At 39.9% G+C, this 21,473-nt stretch overlaps 1 protein-coding gene across 3 annotated transcripts; it reads right to left on the bottom strand.

The window, feature by feature from the left end:
• Nucleotides 1-1,058: 1,058 nt before the first annotated feature.
• Nucleotides 1,059-20,117, bottom strand: HEMGN (hemogen). Of its 3 annotated transcripts, none has more exons than XM_070794806.1 (5): nucleotides 19,953-20,117; nucleotides 12,324-12,448; nucleotides 10,448-10,541; nucleotides 4,161-5,224; nucleotides 1,059-1,805 (listed from the first exon to the last, which is right to left on the bottom strand). In XM_070794806.1, the coding sequence occupies exons 2-5, from the start codon at nucleotides 12,400-12,402 to the stop codon at nucleotides 1,699-1,701; spliced, it is 1,344 nt and encodes a 447-aa protein (XP_070650907.1). In that variant the 5' UTR covers nucleotides 12,403-12,448; nucleotides 19,953-20,117; the 3' UTR covers nucleotides 1,059-1,698. The 3 variants fall into 3 exon arrangements, with proteins under 3 accessions (XP_070650907.1, XP_070650909.1, XP_070650908.1); XM_070794808.1 differs by lacking the exon at nucleotides 19,953-20,117 and adding an exon at nucleotides 18,494-18,701; XM_070794807.1 differs by lacking the exon at nucleotides 19,953-20,117 and adding an exon at nucleotides 18,432-18,701.
• Between the last annotated feature and the right edge of the window lie 1,356 nt (nucleotides 20,118-21,473).

Raw genomic sequence — 21,473 nt, forward strand, 5'->3', positions numbered from 1 at the left:
AAAAATACGATACCAAGTGTGACATGTTCTGAAATGCACAGCAGACTTGGAGACGTTGATGAAGTAGATTGTTACTTGATTTAAAGGAAAAAGTTCTCTTTATGGAAAGCAGGAACTTAAATATGTAGCGCTTTAATTATATGATTTGCAATTTTTATTATCTTGTCTAGAGGACATATGGTTATATAAATAACCATTATATGTGATTATTTGTAGTTTATGATACAGCCTTTTCTCTAGAGGTAGGATCTAGGGATCTGCCTTAAAAAAACCAAACCCTAAATGATTCAAAGTAGGTATCTGCCTACACTTTGAGAAACACTCCTCAGTATAATAATTCCTTTTTTTTTTTTTTTCAGTTGCAGCCCAGAGGATCTTTGTTGTGGTGTTAAGACTTAGGTGCCCCGTGGCATATGGGATCTTAATTCCCTGACCAGGGATCAAACTGCATCCCCTACACTGGAAGGTGGATTCTTAACCACTGAACCACCAGGGGTGATCCAGTACAATGATTCTTAATCTTTCATTTGAGTGAAGGATCCTTCTGAAAATCAATTAAACCTTTGGATCTTATCACATATCATATTAGATTTAATATCATAAAATTCATGGATTTTAAAGAACAACCGTTGTACCCACAATGAGAGGAGGTTAGCCCAAGGTAGGACTAGATAGATTCTTGCCAAACTTTAATTCTGCTATTCCACATGGACCTTGCATTAACTGTAGTACATTGCATGCAGTTCTTGAACATATCTTGAATTCACTCTTCTCTGTGTCACATACAATAATGCTGCTATCCTCACCTATAATACAAATCTTCTCCAACTTTCAAGGGTCCACTCGTGTAATTTTTTCAGGTCACTCCGGCAAAAAAGTGAGTATTCCCTTGGTTGTATCTTCTATCCAAAGAGCATTAGCATTACTCTCTTCTTTGTAATTATTTGTTTTCTGTTTTATTCCTCCACGAGACTAGATTAAACTCCTAGTAGGTAAGGACTATGTGTTATAGGTCTTCTGACTGTCACAGTGCTTACCATGATGTCCACACAGTTAAATATGTACTAATGATTTAATGTACATTTTGCACAATTACAATATTTTAAAAGTAAAAATAGAAAATCAAAATTCAAATATGCAAGTACATACGTCACTCCAAAATATCTTTAAAGAAGTCCTAGAATGATAAGAATTGTTAAAATTATTAAATTACTAAAAGCTAACTTAAGCCTACATAAAATTTTGATATTGTTACATTAATAACTGATCAAAGTTTACAAGAAAACTATATACTTCCCCAAATTTTCATTGTTCAGCCTTAAAAATGGTAAAAATGAGGGCTTGATAATTTCCCCCAAGAGCAAACATTTCTTTGATTAATTCTTAAGGGGAGTAAAGCTATTAAGTCTGTTCCCACCACTGTCCTCTCCCCAGATTACACATACATACACATATGTGCACACACACACGTGCACACACATACACACTAACAGAATATTGTCTATGTGGTAGAGCCTGAGAAAAAACATTAATTCTCGCTTTCAGATATAATCTATATATCTATAGACTATATAAGCGGGGAGATACTGTTAAAATATTAATGAATATTGTAGAGATTTCTACCATATTTTGAGAAAATCACACATATGATGTACTAAGATGTGTATTTTGTTGGATGACTATGATGGTTGAACATTATTAAAATAAAACATAACTGTAGATGTCATTTTCTGGGTTACTTTCTTGAGGCACGTTTGGAATTTCTATTATCTCTGGTTCTTCTGCTTTGGGATTTTCCTTCATTTCTGTAAAACAAAAAAAAATATGAAAATAGGTTCAATGAACAGTATTGGGACAATTGGCTATCCATTTGGAGAAAAAAAAAACTACCTCACTCTGCACAGAAACAAATCTCAGATGAATTAAAGATTTCAATATTAAGATACAATAAATGTTATAGAAACAATAGAATATTTCTTTAATCTTAAGATTTTAAAAGCCTTTCTAAGCAGACCACAGACTAAAAGCCATAAAGAAAAAGATTGACGGGTTTGAATCATTAAAAACTAAAATCATGACAAATTTGAGTAACTAAAAACTAACATTAAAATTTTGGTCATATAGATGTCCAAACCTCTATAAACAAAGTTAAACCACAAACAACAAGAATAAAAATGTTTATGACTCAACTTATATGTAGGCAAAGATTTAATAACTATTATTTAAAGAGATTTTTAATCAAAAAGATAGATATCCTAAATATAAAATGGAGCAAATAGTCAAACAGGTGATTCTCAAAAGGAAAAACTTAAATTCATAATAATCTTAAAAGCAAGCCTGGTAGCATAGGTCATCAAAAAAAGTGGAAATTAAAACAATTAGGTTGGTTGGTCTTTAAAAACCTAGCAGACAGGCGCAGATTTTTAAAACATAATCATGTGCAGTGTTGGCAAGGGCGTGGGGACTAGGCACTTACACAAAGTCTTGGATTCTGTGAATTGCTACATTTGGGCTAGTCTGACTGAATGTATCCAGACTTTAAATCCTCGTACCCTTTGGCCCAGCAATTCAGTTTCTAGGAATTTATCCAAGGAAGTAATCAGATCAACTTAAGCTTCCAGTGCCTTAGTTTCCTTATCTATAAAATAGGGACATATTATTCATCCACTCGGGTTTCTAACAATGAATAAAGTAATTCACAAAAAATGTTTAATAGAGAGTTTGGCAGATAGAAAGTGGTATATAAATTTTAGTTAAACAACCGTTACTTCCCATGATGTTCATTGAACATTGTTATAACAGTAAAACTTGTCAGTAACCTAGGTGTTCATCATTATAAGGACTGGTTGAATAAATTGCTGTATATATAACATAATACTGGACGACTGTTACAAAGATGTCATTAGGATGGCCACAATGTATATGGCATGTAAAAAAAACAGGTTATAAAATAGAATGTACTGTACCATTTCATTTGTTAAAACAAAAACTTAACATTGGGGATCAGAGATAGGAAGTGGTATCATAGGGCACTTTATAGTCACTTAGATATTGCTTTAATTTATTATAATGAACATTTATAACTATCATTATAGCAATTTTATAATCAGCAAAAAGGAAGACATTTCTACTTGTTTGGCAAGAAAAGAGAAAACAAGATAAGCATTAATTGCCAAAAAGCATAAAATAATTAGTTAATTGCCTGTCTTAACCTCACTGGGTTTAGAACAAAACCCTGAGAATCTGGTGCTGTGTTGATTAGAGGCGCGTCTCCAGCAGGGGACTCCTGTCAATACAGGTAGTGTTTCATATGTCTGCTTTTACTGTAATTTTAAAAAGGTATTTCCTCAAAACCTATATTGCTTGGAACCCAACTTAAGCCCAGGTTTTTGTTGCACTCATATTTTAGGAGAAAGAGAAAATAAGCTACCAAAGGAATTTCTTTAGAAAACAGTTCCCTGGGGATAGGCTGCTAGGCTCAGCCCATTTTCTACACTGAGAACAGGACTGAACAAGGAGAGCCAAGGCTCTCAGTTATGTCCCTGAGACAAGTAAAATTGAATAAAGGTCACATTGTTTTTAAAATACTGTGCTTTTCAGGGACAAATATTGAAATAGGTAAGCCTGTTAACTCCTATAACAAGGAGTTCCCTAGTATCAGGATCCTATTTTATGTCTTTGTATCTTTCTCAGTACCTTGAACCATGAATTTACTTGCCTTCAGTTTGCCATGAAATGTTATTTTTCTAGGAAAAAAAAGCCTTTATTCACCAAGATTTTGTGTTAATATAAATGTAATTGTCCAAAATATTTTGCACATAATTGACTCTACATAGGGTTCATTTTTCTTCACCTACTAAAGCTTCCCAAAATGCATAGTATATACAGGTACCCACTATATACACTTATGGTTTCAATTATTTTCTTTAAATTACATGGAAATATACCAAATATCAAGTGAATGATAAACATTTTTCACTTAAAACTGGACAAAGACATCAAAGATACCTGTTGAGATAACTGGGATAACCCAGGATTGTCACAGAAGGCTATAAATCAATGGTCCAAGGGAGAGACGCCTATTTGGTGCTCTGCTTATGAACAGGGAGCAGTTAAGAAATGGCAGTGTCACTAACTTGACCCCAGTAAGAAACCCATACCTTGAGGAAAAGTATAAACATCCTTAGCATCTTCCTGGTGTGCTTTAGAATCCTGGTCTTGGGGTCCACCTATTTCCTGGTATAGTTTGGGAAAGCATTCTTTAGGAACATCTTTGTCTTTATATGTCTTAGTAGAGAGGTCTTCAGGCCCAGGTGTTTCTTGGTAAATTTCAGGTGCATAGGTTTCAGGTCCTGGTGTTTCTTGGTATATTTCAAGTGAATATTCTTCAGACCCAGGTGTTTCTTGGTACATTTCTGGGGGATATTTATCAGGAACAGATGTTTCTTGGGTTGTTTTATGAGAGGGGTCTTTAGACATGGCAATTTCTCTATATATTTTATGAGAAAAGTGTTCAGGTTCAACTGTTTCCTGGTGTATTTCTGTAGCAAGCTCTTTAGGCACAGCCATTTCTTGCTGTGTGTTAGAAACAAAGCTTTCGGTCTCAACTATTCCTTGACCTGTTTCAGAATCGGGTTCCTCAGGCTCAGGTCTTTTCTGGTATGTTTCAAGAGTGGAGGCTTTGGGCATATCTGGTTTGGGGTGTGCTTCAAGAGAGCATTCCTCCAGGTCAGTTGTATCTTCAGATGTTTTCGAAGAAAGGACTTTGGCCGCAATGTCTTCTTGGCATGTTTTAGGAGAGACGTCTTCAGGCTGAGCCATATTACGGAACATTTTGAAAGGCTGGTCTTGAAATATAGCTATTTCTTGGCACATTTTAGGAGAGAGGTCTTCAGATTCAGCCATATCTTGGCATATTTCAGAAGGTTGGTTTTGTACTGCTGTTGCTTGGTACTCAGAAGAATTTTCCTGAAGGGTAACACTTTCTTGACCTACTTCAGAAAGATGTTTCGCAGGCGCAACTCTTTGTGGGGACACTGCCGGAAGGAGAACTTCGGTCACACTCCCAGGTGGCTCGATTTCTTTCTCTCCAGGTGCTGGCGCTTTCTCCATCATTTTCTTTTCTAATTGTGATGGAAGCTCTACCTTCATTTCTGTATTTTGTTGTCTCTTTCTGCCTCTTTCGCTTCTTTTCCCTGTTCTTTGCCGCTTGTGTTTTTTCTCTCTATGGGGAAATCAGAATTACTATCAAAAATAGGCCTCCAGAATTCAAATAAATGTTTGGCAGTAACTGACCCAGGACTCCCACTGCCTTGTGGCATGACTTTGAACAAGCCACTTAATCTCTCCAGGCCTCAATCTCCTTGTGTGTACAATGAAGAAGCAGTGCTAAATGTTCTCAATTGTCCGGAGAGGAAATGACCCTTAGGACTTTTTTGTCTTTGATGACTCGTTCAACAAGCACCTTCTTAGTGAGCGGGGTATGTGTGTGTGTGTGTGTGTGTTTGAGAGCGTATACTTAAACTTTGGTTATAGAAAATGTATCACTGATGTTATAAATGAACAGATTGACATTCTGTTTTACATAATAGTCTCTTTGGGTTTAGCCTGTATGAATTCGTTTCTTTATGCCAGTGGGGAAAACTGGTATGATTGTGTTGCTAAATCTGCAACGCAGACCTGCTTCACATCTGTGAAGCCTGCAGGTGATGAGCCTGGCTTGCTCATTTAATACAGTGTCTTCTTGCCTGGAGAATCCCAGGGACGGGGGAGCCTGGTGGGCTGCCGTCTATGGGGTCACACAGAGTCGGACACGACTGAAGTGACTTAGCAGCAGCAGCAGCTTAAGTAAAATAGGCTAAGAGGCTGCAGTGTGAGTCGAATGAGATGTACTATAAGCCGGGTCCAAAGCTACAAAAACATGTTCTTGAGGTAAAGCAGCTTGGTGAAAAGGTGTGAGTGGTCATATTACACCTACTTTGAACTGATAGTTTAAGATCTAAAAGATGGAAAGATATGCATGAGAACTGCAGCCAATGACAAATTGTTAGGTATTGCAAATATAACCAAATACAGAAGGCTAATACAGATGGACTGTGGCGGGGGTGGGGGGGGGGGTGGTGTGGGGGTGGGGGGGGGTGGTGTGGGGGTGGGGGGGTGGTGTGGGGGTGGGGGGGTACTATAAATAAGCATTTCATCACTTTCTAAACTTACTGAAACTCTCTGTTCCATGCTATCTGCCCCATAGAGCCTTCTCTAACAGGCCACAGGACTGAAATGCTCTCCATGCTTACCACTCCTATAGGATTTATTATGAGGATTATGCTTAATGGAGAAACCCAAATTCTTTTAGTAAACTGGACATTCTTTCAAGATGAATGAAACCAGTGTTTTTTACACCTCTGCAGTTCTCATAGTTCATGCACATTCAAAAAATGTATACCCTATTCTTCTTTTGTTGTGTCTGAAAAATTCCCATAATTAATTTTTTAAGACTGTCTCATCAAAACCAGTTTGAAGTCAATATTTTAAAGGTTTATATTTTAATAGTATAGTTTAAAAGAAATATTAAAAATAATATAGAAGGTAGAAATAATATGATGATACGAAGGTAAAAATGATAGCTCAGCATTTTGAAGCTTAAGTCCAAGTAACCAAGGTAACAAGATAAATTTTAAAGTCCTTATTAGCAAATTTTTAAAAGATGATGTATACATTTTTTTTAATTTGAGACGTTTTTAAAAACTGATGTACGTGAATTCTTCAGGAAACACTTATTATCCTAGAAATTAAATCCTAAATAATTTGTTATGTAGATCTCTATATGAGGGAGTCTGAGTAATACAATGTTTCATGTTCTTTCTGGTAGTTCCTCAAAAGATACAAATATATCTGTGTGGTCTAAAATTTAATCTGTACTCTTAATTATCAGCTATGTGATCATGGGCAAGTCAAACTCTCTATGCCTCAGTTTCTTCACAGGTAAAATGCAGTAAATAGTGTCTGCCCAGCCTCATGTAGTTGTTGTAAGAGCATGTAATAACTTACATGGATGAACTGTCCAAATAGAAATCTGTACTCATATTAATATAGAATGTACTATGTATATATATATATATAGTGCTTCCTCATGTCAGGCACTGTTTTAAGTAATTTACTTATTCTGTTATCTCATGTAATCTTCACATAAACTTACAAGGCAGATACTATTATAATCTCCATTTTGCAGATGAGAAAACTGAAGCACAGTTTTCTGAGTAACTTGCCCAAGGTGAAATGGCTGGGACATGAGGGAGCTAGTCTTCATATCAAGTCATCTGACTTCAGCCACCGGGCTCTTAACCATTACACTCTGTCCTTTCTCTCTGGAACTGAGGTTTCACTGTAATGAGAACAGCCCTCAGCAGTCTAGAAATGAGTCACAACAGCAAGGCCAGCCCACTACCAAGAGGCTCACCAAGGTTCCACCTACTCCAGTGATTTCTTCAGCTTTGGACCCCTCCCCCAACCCAATGAGTACAGAAACCCAATTCTAAGAGCATAGTGAAACCAGCCTCATCCATTTCTCGAGTCAGGGCTCAGCAACCAGCTCAAAGGGATTGATATATAAACCTAAAGACCAATTTTTAAATAAACTGTGAGAAAAGCAAAGTGACAATGCACTCTTTCTCTGTAGCAGGTACTTGCTGCTGCTGCTGCTGCTGCTGCGTCACTTCAGTCGTGTCCAACTCTGTGCAACCCCATAGATGGCAGCCCACCAGGCTCCCCCGTCCCTGGGATTCTCCAGCCAAGAATACTGGAGTTGGTTGCCATTTCCTTCTCCAGTGCATGAAAGTGAAAAGTGAAAGTGAAGTCTCTCAGTTGTGTCCGACTCTTCACGACCCCATGGACTGCAGCCCACCAGGCTCCTCCATGCATGGGATTTTCCAGGCAAGAGTACTGGAGTGGGGTGCCATCGCCTTCTCCAGCAGGTACTTGAGAAGCCAATAATGACCAGAAAGTTGCTTGGTGAGTATGGAATTCAGGGAGCCAACTGGGTATTCTTCAACAGAGTCACCTGTCAGAGGACCTGAGTACAGAAGTTTCCGCTACAACATATATGCATTCCTGAAAAACCTCACTTTCTGCAAAATCATGCACTAAAAGTGACAGCGCTTATGGGAAGAAAAAAATTTAGTTGGGGCAAATGAGTCAAATCCTATGCAACTTTATAACACTAGGATAAACAATAGTTGGTACAGGGGAGATAACTGGGATAGTCCAGACAGGCAGCTTTTTCTGTGGGGAGGCTGTCTTGGGGATGGTAAAAAAATGCACAAAAGCACCAGTGTGAATGCAGGCTTTCAGTGCTGAGATCATTCAAATGAGGATGATGCTCTGAGCCAGCAGGGCTGCCGCAGAGTTGAGCACAGGAGGAAGTGCAACCTCTATATGAGGAGATCTCTGCAGAGCTAGTGATGTCCTTCTCTGTGGAAGGAGCCCGGATGCACGCTGAAAAGATTCCTATCTACACAGCAGCCAAGTTGAAGGCTTTTTCCTTTCCTGCTGAAGTTTTTAATTCTATTCCCACTATTTTGGCTTCTTTTGACTAGGAAAAATTACATATTAACACAACTTCCACGTTAAACTGACACCACTCTCCTATTTACCAATTATATGTGAGCTAACTGGTGTTATAGAAACACACCTTGTGGCAGAACAGACAATATTCCATCCACAGTGAGAATAGGAACTTAAAACACCTGCATTGTATGCTTTTTTAAAAGATGATGCTTAGAAAAATGTATACCTATGTTATTTTTGCCACCAAAGGACACATTTTTCCAAAAAAGAAGCAATGCATAGCTAAATCTTAATCAAAATTCTGTAAAGGGACTTCCCTGGTGATACTGGATAAAAATCCAACTGCCAATACAGGGGACATGGGCTCAATCCTTGGTCTGAAAAGATTCCATATACAGACGAGCAACTAAGCCTATGCACCACAACTGTTCAGCCCTTGCTTCAGAGGTCATGAGCCACAACTACTGAGCCCATATGTTGAAACTACTGAAGCCCGTGCACTTAGAGCCCGTGCTCTGTAACAAAAGATATCACCTCAATGTGAAGCCCGTGCAGCACAATGAAGAGAGGCCCCTGCAACTACGGAAAGCCCACATGCCGCAACGAAGACCTAGCACAACAACAACAAAAAAATTTTTTTTTTTTAAAGAAGAAGAGAACTTAGATCAGTGGCACTCAACTGGGAGCAATTTTACCTCCTCTTCCCCCACTCCATGAGGCATTTGACAATGTCTGCCGGCATTTTTGGTTGTCATAACTGGGGAGAGAAAGTTCTATGGGTTTCTACCAATACAGTATACTAACGCATATATATGGAATTTAGAAAGATGCTAACAATAACCCTGTGTACGAGACAGCAAAAGAGACACTGATGTATATAGATCAGTCTTGTGGACTCTGTGGGAGAGGGAGAGGGTGGGGAGATTTGGGAGAATGGCATTGAAACATGTGTAATATCATGTATGAGACGAGTCGCCAGTCCAGGTTTGATGCATGATGCTGGATGCTTGGGGCTGGTGCACTGGGACGGCCCAGAGGGAGGGTATGGGGAGGGAGGAGGGAGGAGGGTTCAGGATGGGGAGCACGGGTATACCTGTGGTGGATTCATTTCGATGTTGGGCAAAACTAATACAATATTGTAAAGTTTAAAAATAAAATAAAAAGAAAGTTCTATGGGTTTCTAGAGGCCAGTGATCCTACTACGCACAGCTTTAGTGACATCAGCGTTGAGAAACCCTGGCTTAGATGGATGTTGTACTGTGGCTCTTTGGGTTCCCCTTTTCTACCTCCAAGCAAGCAATACCTCTGCTTTCACAGTTATATTCTACACGGGGCCGTTAGATGCTGCCTACTGTATAGTCATGCTCATGTCTTCCCTCCCTGAGATTCCATACAGCTGACTTTGGACACAGGAACTCTCAGACTCTTCCATCACTCATTTATAGACATTACTTTGGTTTACTCCATGGAGAGTTAACTACACTCATTAAAGAAGAATTTTACTAATAGAAAGCTTAGAAACAAGCTTGGGGGTCTTCTCAATGGTGTCTCCTACTCCCAACAATGGTTATATTACTAAAGTGGTTGAACAGCAGGCCTCTCTACAATATACATAATTTGATCACCTGGTAAAAGAGAGCAGCAATAAGATTCTGTTCCCATCACTTTACTAGCTGTGTGACTTTAGGCAAGAGATTTAACCTTCAGAGACTTGGTTTCTTTCTTTTTTTTGTGGAGGCGGGGGGAGATGAATATGGATAACAGCTCCTGATTTGTGGGATTGATGGAAAGATAAACTAGAGTGTATAAAAGTTCTCAGCACCTCTTAACAAGTAACATATGCTAAGTAAATATCAGTCCCTTCTCCCTTGCAGTGATACTATACCGATATTGCCATTGTGAAGTTTGCTTTTCTTGTGCTTCAGCTTTTCTTTTTCTGAGTTGCTCTCTGTTTCTCAGACTCCAAGTTCCAATGACTTCTGTAGAATCAAAATGAAAGTTATGAGAGAGAGTGATGAATTGTGGCGTTAACAGCAAGGAGTCCTATAGCAAAATGATAGAATCCCCTTGAGTGTCCAAGTTTTTCTCCTACCCTTTTGAGGACAAGGACTATCTCTTATTTATCCTTGTGCCTCCTGAAGCATGCCTGGGAGCAAACATTCAGTCAACATTTTTTAAATGAAAAGATCAGTATTTGTACATAAATGTGCTATTAATTTCTTCAAAATAGTGTGCATATTGTACAAACATAAAAGTAAAGAAAAAACCAGCCATGTTCTGCCATCCTTAACATTATAACCTGTTTTCATTTCATTCCTCGTATTCATTCATCTGGTGTGATTTAGTCGCTAAGTCATGTCCGACTCTTGCGACCCCATGGACTATAGCCCGCCAGGCCCCTCTGTCCATGGGATTTTCCATGTATTCATCTAGCCCCTATATTAAAGTTGCAATGATTACATACCACAGTTTTACCATTTGTTAACCATCAGAAATAAATTCCATCATCTAGTCCTCATAATTGTAACTTTAGTGACTACATGATATTTAATCAAGTTGATGCATTCTCATTTATCCACTCATTCCCCTTATATTGAACATTTAGGTTGTTGCCAGTTTGTTTGGTTTTGTTTTTGTTGTTGTTGTTGTTTTTGCCACTGTAGATCAACTATAATAAGCAATTCACACACAGATTTTTTTTTTCTTTTGTATTTTTTTCCTTTGGATGATGTTTCTCCAAGTTCTTTGGAATATTAAAGTTACTATCAACAACAGTACTGCTGCCATCCAAGACTGTGAAAAGTTAATGGGTCTTTGATGTAGAACTTCTTAGAGCCAGTGGAATGATTTCAAATTTGCACTGGGACCTCCCAAAGCGAACATACCTCATGGACCATGACATCTTTTGATTTTAGAACAGCAGTCCTTAATGGTGAACTTGGATGGGGGAAAATTATACCTTTATTTTTACCAATCTAAATGCCCATTTCCTTATGACTTTGTCACAAAAAGAAATTATGGATTTTTTTTCCATATCACATTACAGTTATTAAGATACCTTAGAATATCATTTATTTGAGATGAAATATTTGATTTGATACAGTGGTAATGAGATCCATCACTGGATCTTATTATTTAATGCACCTGTAAATAAGCACATATATTATTATATCAGTTTTTTATTTTGATACTTTTCTTAATATAATTGCTTCCTTTGTAATCATATGTAATTAACTTTATGTATTTAAAAAATTTAGTCTAAGAAGGTGTCTAGAGTTTCATCAGAAAGCCAAAGGGATCTGTGGTATACAAAATGTTTAAATCACTGTCTCAAGGCCTAGGGTTCTGCAAAAGCAGCCAAAATGCTGCTTTAGGATATATCCAAAGACTAAGATTAGTCAGTCAGCAGAATAAACACTCTTATAGTTCTTGCTACTTATTGCCAGATACCTTTCCAAAAGTTACACTATATTTGTGCTGCATATATGGCTGTACTTGCTTTACCACACCATCCATCATTGGGTATTTTCATGATCATATATATATATAATTATTTATTATTTCCTTGTGTTTCTCCTGCTTACTAGAATCTTAGTGCTAGAAGTCAGCTCAGAAAGTTATATAGCCCCTATTCTTCCTTTCTAATACATGAATGTACCCACCCAATGATGCCCCTTTTTTGCCAGACCCATACAAAGAGGAAAATAATCATAGCCCAATCCTTCCCAACAGCCACTGTCTCTTAAGGTTTCTTTCATTACCTGGAACATGGGTCTCTTCTTGATGATGATCAGGTGTCTGATGGAGCTTTGAGAGAGACTGGTCTTTTCCCAAATCCATCTTGCTGCAGTATCTTCCTGCTTTTGGTCTGACTTCCACAAGAAGCCTTTTTAAAAATGTCAAAAGTAACTAACAGTTAAAAAAACACACACATAGACAAGTTCACTTGTCACTTGACTTCCCGCCTTAAGGTTTTATCTAGTTGGACCACAGCTGTTGGCTACTTCTACTTTCTTTATCACCCTGCACAGGTGTGAGCAGGGTCATGGCTGATGCTATGTCCTCGTCCGTCAGCACAGTGGCTAGTTACGCAGGCAGCCCCGCAGCCACAGGCTAGTATATCCCAGCCTCTGGTATGGCAGCCATTTGTCTCTGCATGCTCAGAAGTGCTCGAGTCTGATGTTCCTTTTCACACACAGAGGTGGCATAGCATAGGAAGGACATGAAGTTAGCACTTAACCAGCTCAATATCCTTGGACAAATCACTTCCCCTTTTTGTGACTCTCTTTCTTCATTTTCAAAGCAGGTAAATAATTCCTGACTTGCCCACCTCACATAGTTCTTGTGAACGTGAATATAATGAATGTGAAAATTATAAAGATGTGAAGTTAATCTTGTAATGTTTTCCTGCATGTGGCATTTTTCACCTTAACTGTATGCAAAATAATGGGAAGTCTTGCTGTTAGACTTAGATAATAGACAAAAAGATATGAATCAGGAATTCAAAACAAATTTGAACCCTCTTCTGCTCACCAGATCATTCATAAGTGACTCAAGACAACTAGTGAAATGCTCTGTATTAATCCAGGGAAGGTCAAAAAGCATTTCTTAATGAAAGTATCAGCACATTATGTCACAGAAATTGAAACCAAAGTTGAAACCAAAGGAATCACCTGTCTTCAACTGGTCACCCCATTTGTGAAGGCATAGGGGCACAGAGCACCAGGATTGTTCACCTAGGAAAGGAACACTGACTACCTCCTGATATGGGCAACTAGTCTGTGAGATGAAGGGTTAACAATGTGTCTGGAGTCAGATGTTGAGTTGAAGAGTGTTTGAATTCCAGTGTTGCCACATTCCCTGATTCAGTTACCTTAGGCAACTTAGAAGGCAATGGCACCCCACTCCAGTACTCTTGCCTGGAAAATCGCATGGGTGGAGGAGCCTGGTAGGCTTCAGTCCATGGTGTCGCACAGAGTCGGACACGACTGAAGTGACTTAGCAGTAGCAGCAGTAGCAGTAGGCAACTTAGTTTTGGAGCCAGTACACTCCCTACAATATGGGAAAATATTGGTATGCATCTCATGAGATTATTGAGATGATTGAATCAAACAATGTACTGGACCTTCCCTGGTGGTCCAGCAGATAAGAATCCCCTCCCAGTGCAGGGGCCATGGGGTCCATCCCTGATCTGGGAGGATTCTGCATACCAAGGAGCAACTAAGCATGCGCACGACAAACTAAGTGTGCGCCCTAGAGCCCACCAGCCTCAACTACGGGAGCCCTCATGCTGCAACTACGGAAGCCCATACACCTAGAGCTTGTGCTGCAATAAGAGAAGCCACAGTAATGAGACGCTCGTGCACCCCAACAAAGAGTAGCTCCTGCTCACCGCAACTATTGAAAGCCTGCACGCAGCAGTGAAGATCCAGGGCAACCAAAAATAATAAACAATAAAATTTTAAAATAATAAAAACAAAAACTGGAAGTGTTCATTAAATTTAAAACAAAAACAAAAAAACAGTGTACATAAAGCATTTTATAGGTGCCTGGCATATTGAATACATGGTGCCTAGAATATCTAGCCTGCTTAATAAATGTTTACTTTTCAGGCAAGAATACTGGAGTGGGTTGTCATTTCCTCCTCCAGGGGGATCTTCCCGACCCAGGGATCAAACCCCCGTCTCCTGTATCTCCTGAACTGCCAGTGTATTCTTTACCTGCTGAGCAATTAGGGAAGCCCTTTAATAAGTGTTAGCTGCTATTATTAGTAATAAAAATATAGTGGCAAGATTTTGGTAAGTCAAGTTACAGTTTAAATGTTTTAAAGAAACTCAGAGAAAATCTGAAGGAAATTCTTTATGAAGAGAAAACCTTTATCATGTGAATAGATGCCCTCCACATCCATAGACTCATAAGGCTTTAGCATCCCTTCCTAAACCATCTAGTCCCTCCTCCTATTTTATATACAGAGAAATTGAGAACCAAGGAAGGGAAGGATTCACCTGTCCTAAATTTTCTTACTTATTGCTGTCAGCACATCTTACTGATTATAAGGTGGGTCATCTTGTCATGCTTGATCTTACCTGGGTAGGAAAATGTATGTGTGATATGAACATATGAGAGAAGCAAGCTTCTTAAACACACTGAGAATTCTATAACAAGCACTCCAGGACTTACCACCAAAACTTAATGTGGAATTTAATGACCAGATTCTAAGCTCTAGCTTTGTTTCTCGGTTCTGCAGACTTTCTCATAACTAAATCTCTATCTAAAAACTCAGACAGCTTTAGGGAGTCCCTATTTCAAGAAGTCCTAAAGGAAATGCAAAGTGTGATTTGTAATTTATCTCATGGTAATTTTTAAATTTTCTGATACAGGGTTTTAAAAATTCAAATACAGGTTTAAATAACTTTGAAAATTATAAGAGTGTTTTATAATTTAAACAGGCATTTTAAATACTAGTGGCCTTATTTGAGATGTTTTAAATCTGACTGACTAGGTTATTTCTTATGATAATGAAATAAGATAAGCTTTTAGAATACTTCTGGGGCACCTTACAGAAGATGCAAAATTACTTCTTAAATACAGTTATCCCTAAAGCTTCTAAGACCCAGTTCAGTGATTCAGCAAACCTTACTGAATGTCTCCTCTGTGCCATGTACTAAGCAAGCTGTCAGGCTGCAGAGGTGAACAGATGTTTGTCTCTGGGTCCTGTGTACTGTGGGCCCATAGAGATATGCACATCTTTATTGGAGGGAAATAACATTTAGACTCTCTACACCCTGCTGCAGCCTCCCCAGGCTGATTCCACCCCTGCTTCATGTTCTGATATCTCGAAGCAGAATGTGGAGGGACTATGTGAAGGTGGGGTCTCAAGTTAACAGTAAAATTAGGCAGCAGTATTGGGTGGAGGGAGCTGGTGGAGGGAGTTTGGAGCAAACAGATTGGAAGTCAGGCAAGGTGTCTCTGGTGTGATAAGCAGGCCACAGCATGAACTTGTCTGGAACAGAAATAGCCATATAGTAAGTTCACAAGCCATAGTTCATTGTCCTTTCCCTCTGCAGTGAAGTCTAGAGTAATTAGCAGAATGTATCACAGAATGTTAGGCATTAAAGACTGAATATTTTTAACAAATGCTGCCTCTTTCTAGGGTTATTTATATATCTACAAGATACCTCTCTCTAGGCCACAAATTCTCTGAGGATGGAGACCACTCCCGATTCACCTTTCTATCCCCAAGGTATAATCTAGTAGGAGACTTGGCCCAGAGCAGTCCCCATAAACACCCTCACTCCTGTATGCAGTGCCAGCCTCACGGGCGTGCAGCCTGTGCAAGTACTTTACACACTCAGGGGGGTTGACGCTGCTGTGACTTAATTATAGTAACACCATCATTTGTTCCAGAGTTCTTTCTACTGTCATTCACTGGCCCTGACCCATGTGCTGAAGACATAGCAGTTAAAAGATGTCTCTGCCCTTACAGAGCCTGCATGCTAATGGGAAGAAATCAACAATATGCGTATAAACAAAAAAGATGTATTAATATCAGATGATGGTGAGAGCTTTGGAGAAAAGTAATCAGGGAATAGGAATGAGGGTAGGATGAGGATAGGATAAGGAATGAGGGGGAAAAGCTGCTGGTAGTTGCTGTTTTAAACAAGGTGACAGTTGAGCAGAACTGGAGGAGACTGAGGGGCCAGCTAGGCAGCCCTCTTGGAGGACGTCGACAGAGAGGCACTGGTGAATGGCCCGAGGTGAGGGAGTGGCAGGAGGTAGGTTCTGAGAGGGAGCTTATTGCCCTTGTAGGGATTTCTACTCTGAGAGATGGATGATCATGGGATGGTTCTGAACAGAGGACTGATGCCATCTGATTTTTTTTTTTTTTTGGCTGTGCCACTCTGCATGTGGGATCTTAGTTCTCTGACCAGGGACGAAACCCAGGCCCCCTGCAGTGGAGGTGTGGAGTTTTAACCAGGGAAGTCCCTGACATATTTTTAAAGGATTATTCTGTCTACTGTGTGAAGAACAGACCATGGGGACAGGGTGAGGAGGTGGAAGCAGGGAAACCAATTATAAGGATCACACATAATCTAGACGACTAAGGCTTGGACTGTAATGGGAGTGGTGAAGAAGAGGTCAGACTCTGGAGTAGCTTACAAATTGGATGGGGAATGAGCAATAAAGAGGCAAAGACAAGGTTTTGGTCTGATTGACCGGAAGGATGGAGTTACCATTAACAGATGAGGAAGACTGGGAGGAACAGGCTTGCAGGAGATGATCAGGAGTTTAGTCTGGGACATGCTGATAGACTAAGGAGAAAACAGCAGAGGAGCAGCCAGTGTGGGTGAGAATAACCAGGGCAGTGCAGGGTTCTGGAAGTCAAATGGAAAAACTGTTTCAAGGAGGGGGTGATCAACCATATCAAATTGTGCTAATAGGAAGGTAGAAGAAAGATTGAGAAGTGTCCTAAGAATTTAATTAATTATGGACTGGAGCCCAGAAAAGTTAAGTGACTTGGCCAATGACACACAGGCAGGACCAGTGACATAATTTACAGGGCCCAGTCCAAAATGAAGGTGCAGACCTCCTCCTTCAAAAAGTGTTAAAAATGTCAAGACAGCTACAGCAGAATCTCGAATGCATCACAGGGTCCTACTTCCACATGCACTTGCCTGAATCTTTGCAGCAAACTTATAAAAGAGCTGTTAGTAGCCTCGTTTTCCAGAGCATGGCACTGGTGCTCAGAGTGTTGAGGGGCAGTCTCCATGTGAAACCTGAGCCTGCAGCCTCCAAGTCTGGCCTTCTTCCTACTCAGACACTAGATATTGAGGGAAAGAACTGCCTTCCTGTCTCCTGACCCACGTGCAGCAGGCTTAAGTATTGAAGCCCTGTTCACGCACATCAGAGGTCTGGTTGAACTGGGCCGATGTGGGAAGAGGGAAACATGCTGCTAAGAACTTCTGCCCTGGGACTCTTTATGACAGAGGTGAAACGGGAGCATTGGCTACTATTCAGTGAGAAACATGACTTGATAAAAAAAAGTGCCCCCAAACTCATGTAGCTTTAGGTCACATTGATAGAAATGAGGATGGTCACTTCACTACACATTGGCTTGTCATCCCATACGTGGAGGGTTATACTGTGAAGACCACGTGAACGGGATTTGAGAGCATGAAGGAAAAAAGAGCAAGGGATTTGGGGCTCTACCATTTCCTGACTGTGTAACTTGAGGGGAAATTGCTCGATTCTTTCTGGTCCTCAATTTCTTCCCTTATAAAGCAGAGAAAAAGTAATACCTCCCAGGGATTCTGGGAGGATAAAAGAAATCGTGAGAGCTTTCTATAAAATGAAAAGCACTGCACAGACGACATGCCATAAACGCGGGCAGCATTAATAGTATTATTAGAGAGTTCTTATGATGCACCTGGGCATTTTCCTGAAGTGCTTTTGGGTGGAAAAAGTAAAGAAAGGGAAGCTATCATATGCCTTTTTTTCCCTTAGTGTTCTTTCCTTGCTAAAATACCTTTTCAAAGCTTTTAAATTCTTTTCTAAGAGTTGATCAAGCTTTGTTTTCCTGAGTGGAGAGGGAGAGTTTCTCAGTTTCCTCTTGTCTCATAGCCTGTTGATATGTGATAAATAAGTCCCCTGTCTCTGCTGAAACAGATGCTGCCGTACACATACAGATAACATGGTCTCAGACTTTAGAATGGCTGTAACCTGACTTTCAATCTAGTTGGTTTTGAATTCCCTCCTCCGGCCTCCTCCACTAATATTGCTTTCTACGTCTTAATGTATAGACGGTAAGCATCTCTGGATAAACACTGATGTGTGGTCATTTAACTGAGGAAGAACAATACTGCTCCCACCTTGATCCCCCATCACATCACTGTCCTTACATTCCTGAACTTTCAGAACAGTATACACTCACGTCTACCGCTTCCTTTTCCCCACATCACTTCTTCTTTCCTTTGCATCTCCAATCTAGTTTTCTCTTCCACACATTGTTCGCTCATAAGTCAGCAATGACTTCCTAATGGCCAACTCTGGGGATCCCTTCTCAATTCTCTCTATGACCTCACTGTAACTCACAATTCCTCTGAACACTTCTGTCACTCTCTTCTTGGTTTTGGTGGTAATGTTCTTCATCCCTCCCTCCTCCCGGTCATCTTCCTCCACACACTTCTTTTTCACTCTTCTGGCTGTGAGAAGTACTACTCAAGGATGACTCCTTGAGTCTCTTCTCTCTCACACTTAGGCAGTCAAGCCAACTGTATACCTTTAGCTATTCTCCCTATGCAGATATCTTCTAAATAATTATCGGTCTGAGTTCTAAGATCACATTTTCAAGTGTCTCTTGAATATCATTCTTCACCTGAATATCTCACTGCACCTTAAAATTAGCATATCAAAAAGCAAATATATTTTTCCCCTAAAGCCAGGCTCTCCTGTGCTTTATTTCTGCCATTCTTAACTATTCTGCTATAGAAGAGCAAAGAGCAGCACCATGTTCCTGGCTGTCCAGTTCTAACTGGCGATCCAGTTCAGAACTCTCTTTGCCTCTGCCCCTTCACTTGGCTTTTCACATCCAGCTGGACACAGTTCTGTGAGTTCATTCTTCCCAGTGTCCCACATACCCGTTGCTTTTTACCAATGGTAAAATACCATTGCTTTTCCCCAAGCCATCATCCCAGTGGGGGATCTCAACTTTTCCTTGAAAGTATTGGAGAAGCTTCTTAAGTAGTTAATTTCCTTCTATCTCCCCTCACCTTCCCCAGATTGTCCTGCACACACAGCCAAAACATTCCCCATAAAATAAAGCTGGCTCTGAGGGCTTCCTGGGTGGCTCAGTAGTGAAGAATCCACCTGCCAATGCAGGAGACATGGGTTTGATCCCTGATCCAGGAAGATCCCACATGCCAGGAAGCAATGAAACCCATGTGCCATAACTATTGAGCCTGTGCTGCAGAGTCCCAGAACTGCAACTACTGAGCCCATGTGCTGCAACTACTCAAGGCTGAGCACCCTAAAACCCATGCTCTGCAACAAGAGAAGCCAGTGCAATGAGAAGCCTGTGTATGACGATGAAGAGTAGCCCCTGATCACCACAACTACAGAAAAGCCCAAGAGCTTTGAAGACCCAGCACAGTCAAAAATAAATAAAAAAAAAAAAAAAGAAACTTTGGCTCTGAACTGGTCACTACCCTGCTTAGAAGCCTGAAAAGTCTCAGTATTTCATGTAAAATAAAGACTAAATTTGTCAGCCTTGTATTTAAAGTCAATTTCCCAATCCTCTCTCCCATGACTTCCTGACAATACCCAATGATCCAGTCAAATAGTGGCACTTGCCCCCCCATTTTGGCCTTGACTCTGTCTAACACCCACAGTACCTCTACTCACACCTCCTGGCTGTTCAGTGCTCCTCCCCTGTGTCTGCCCATCCATATGGTGAGTGCCTCTATCACAAAGCCTTTGATGATGATCATGATGATGGTATGCTGGTTGCTCTACAAACCGTAATAGGCAGTGACATGTTACAACATGTTACAAATGCTTGAGATCACTTAATTCTTCTAAGGAGTATTATCCCCATTTCTCTGATGAGGAAATTATGGTTTAAAGAATTTAGATTACATGCCAAGGTCACATAAGCTCATAAATGCTGTAGTTAGGCCTCAAGACCAAAGCAGTCTGACTCCAAAGTTCACTGATTTAACCATTCATTCTTTTCTACTACCTTTCCTGTATAGGGGTGATTTCTCCTTTCTGAGCTGAAGTGTCACTCGATCTGAGCCTCTTTATGATAAATATCATGTAATGTTTTTCATCTTACTGTTCACGTACACATATCTTTTCTATAATATTCATTCAGTAAACATTTATTGAACACTTACTTCATGCCATCCCCTTTACTAAGAACTGGAGAAGAGACAAACAGGAGTCCTTTCCTCCAAGGAACTTAGTCTAGTTGAGGGTGGAAGACAGCAAGTAACTAAATTTAGAATATAATTCAGTGTGATAATTTCAATATCAGTATTTCAGTATGTTCCAAGAGTAGAGATAGAGTCTTTAATTTTGCTGTCATAGAAGTGGAAAGATAAAGATATTGAATAGTGCATCCTCTAGCCGTATTTCTCTTTAATTGTACCTGCTTTGGAATGACTCTACATCGGTCAACAAGTAGAATTGGGAAAATGATGAGGTTCTATGTGTGTGATAGTACTACATGTTTTCTTCACTTTACAATAAATAGTATGAACCCTTTCCCCTTTTATTATGGAAATAATAATAGCCAATACTTATTGAGTACCTGCTTGTCTTATTCCAGGCAGTCTTCTAGGTATCTTTACATATGATAATTCGTTTAGTCTTTACAACAGCTTTTAAGGCAGGTACTATTGATAACTCTGTTCTGTAGATGAAGAAACCGAAGCACAGGTATTGAACCTGTGCCCTAAGTCACACATCTAGTAAGTGGCAAAATTGGGTGGTTTGGATCTAGGAGGCCATTTGCTTAACCACCTTACTGTCCTGCCTCTCAATTCTACTCCTTTGATATTTAATAGAATAAGGCAGAAACATATTTTCTTTTTCAGTCCCTTCTCTCTTTCTTTCCCTTTTCCCTCTCCCTCATTCTCTCCCTCTTTCTGCAATTTGTTGCCTATGTAATCTGTGCCCCCAAAGTATGTACAGTGCTGAGAATACAAATGCAAATAGAAACCTCCATAGAAAATTAAGAGGACACAGAGGTGGGACATCCAACCAAGATGAAGAGATGAGGTCAAAGGAGTCTTCCCGGAATATGTGATCTCGAGCTTAGCTTTGAGAGTGAATAGGAATTTGCTACTATGACACAGTCAGGCTCAGAGGAACAAACACAGGCTCCAGAGTCAGATCTAAGTTCATTCAAA

The sequence above is a fragment of the Bos indicus genome, chromosome 8, assembly GCF_029378745.1.
Source record: "Bos indicus isolate NIAB-ARS_2022 breed Sahiwal x Tharparkar chromosome 8, NIAB-ARS_B.indTharparkar_mat_pri_1.0, whole genome shotgun sequence".
Lineage (NCBI taxonomy): Eukaryota > Metazoa > Chordata > Mammalia > Artiodactyla > Bovidae > Bos > Bos indicus.

Excerpts from the sequence above, each read along its gene's own strand:
- HEMGN (XM_070794806.1), bottom strand. The coding sequence starts at position 12,402 with ATGGATTTGGGAAAAGACCAGTCTCTCTCAAAGCTCCATCAGACACCT. Across the intron at positions 10,542-12,323 it reads AGAAGAGACCCATGTTCCAG|AAGTCATTGGAACTTGGAGT; the intron begins GTAATGAAAGAA and ends TTGATTCTACAG. Across the intron at positions 1,806-4,160 it reads TGTTTATACTTTTCCTCAAG|AAATGAAGGAAAATCCCAAA; the intron begins GTATGGGTTTCT and ends TTTGTTTTACAG.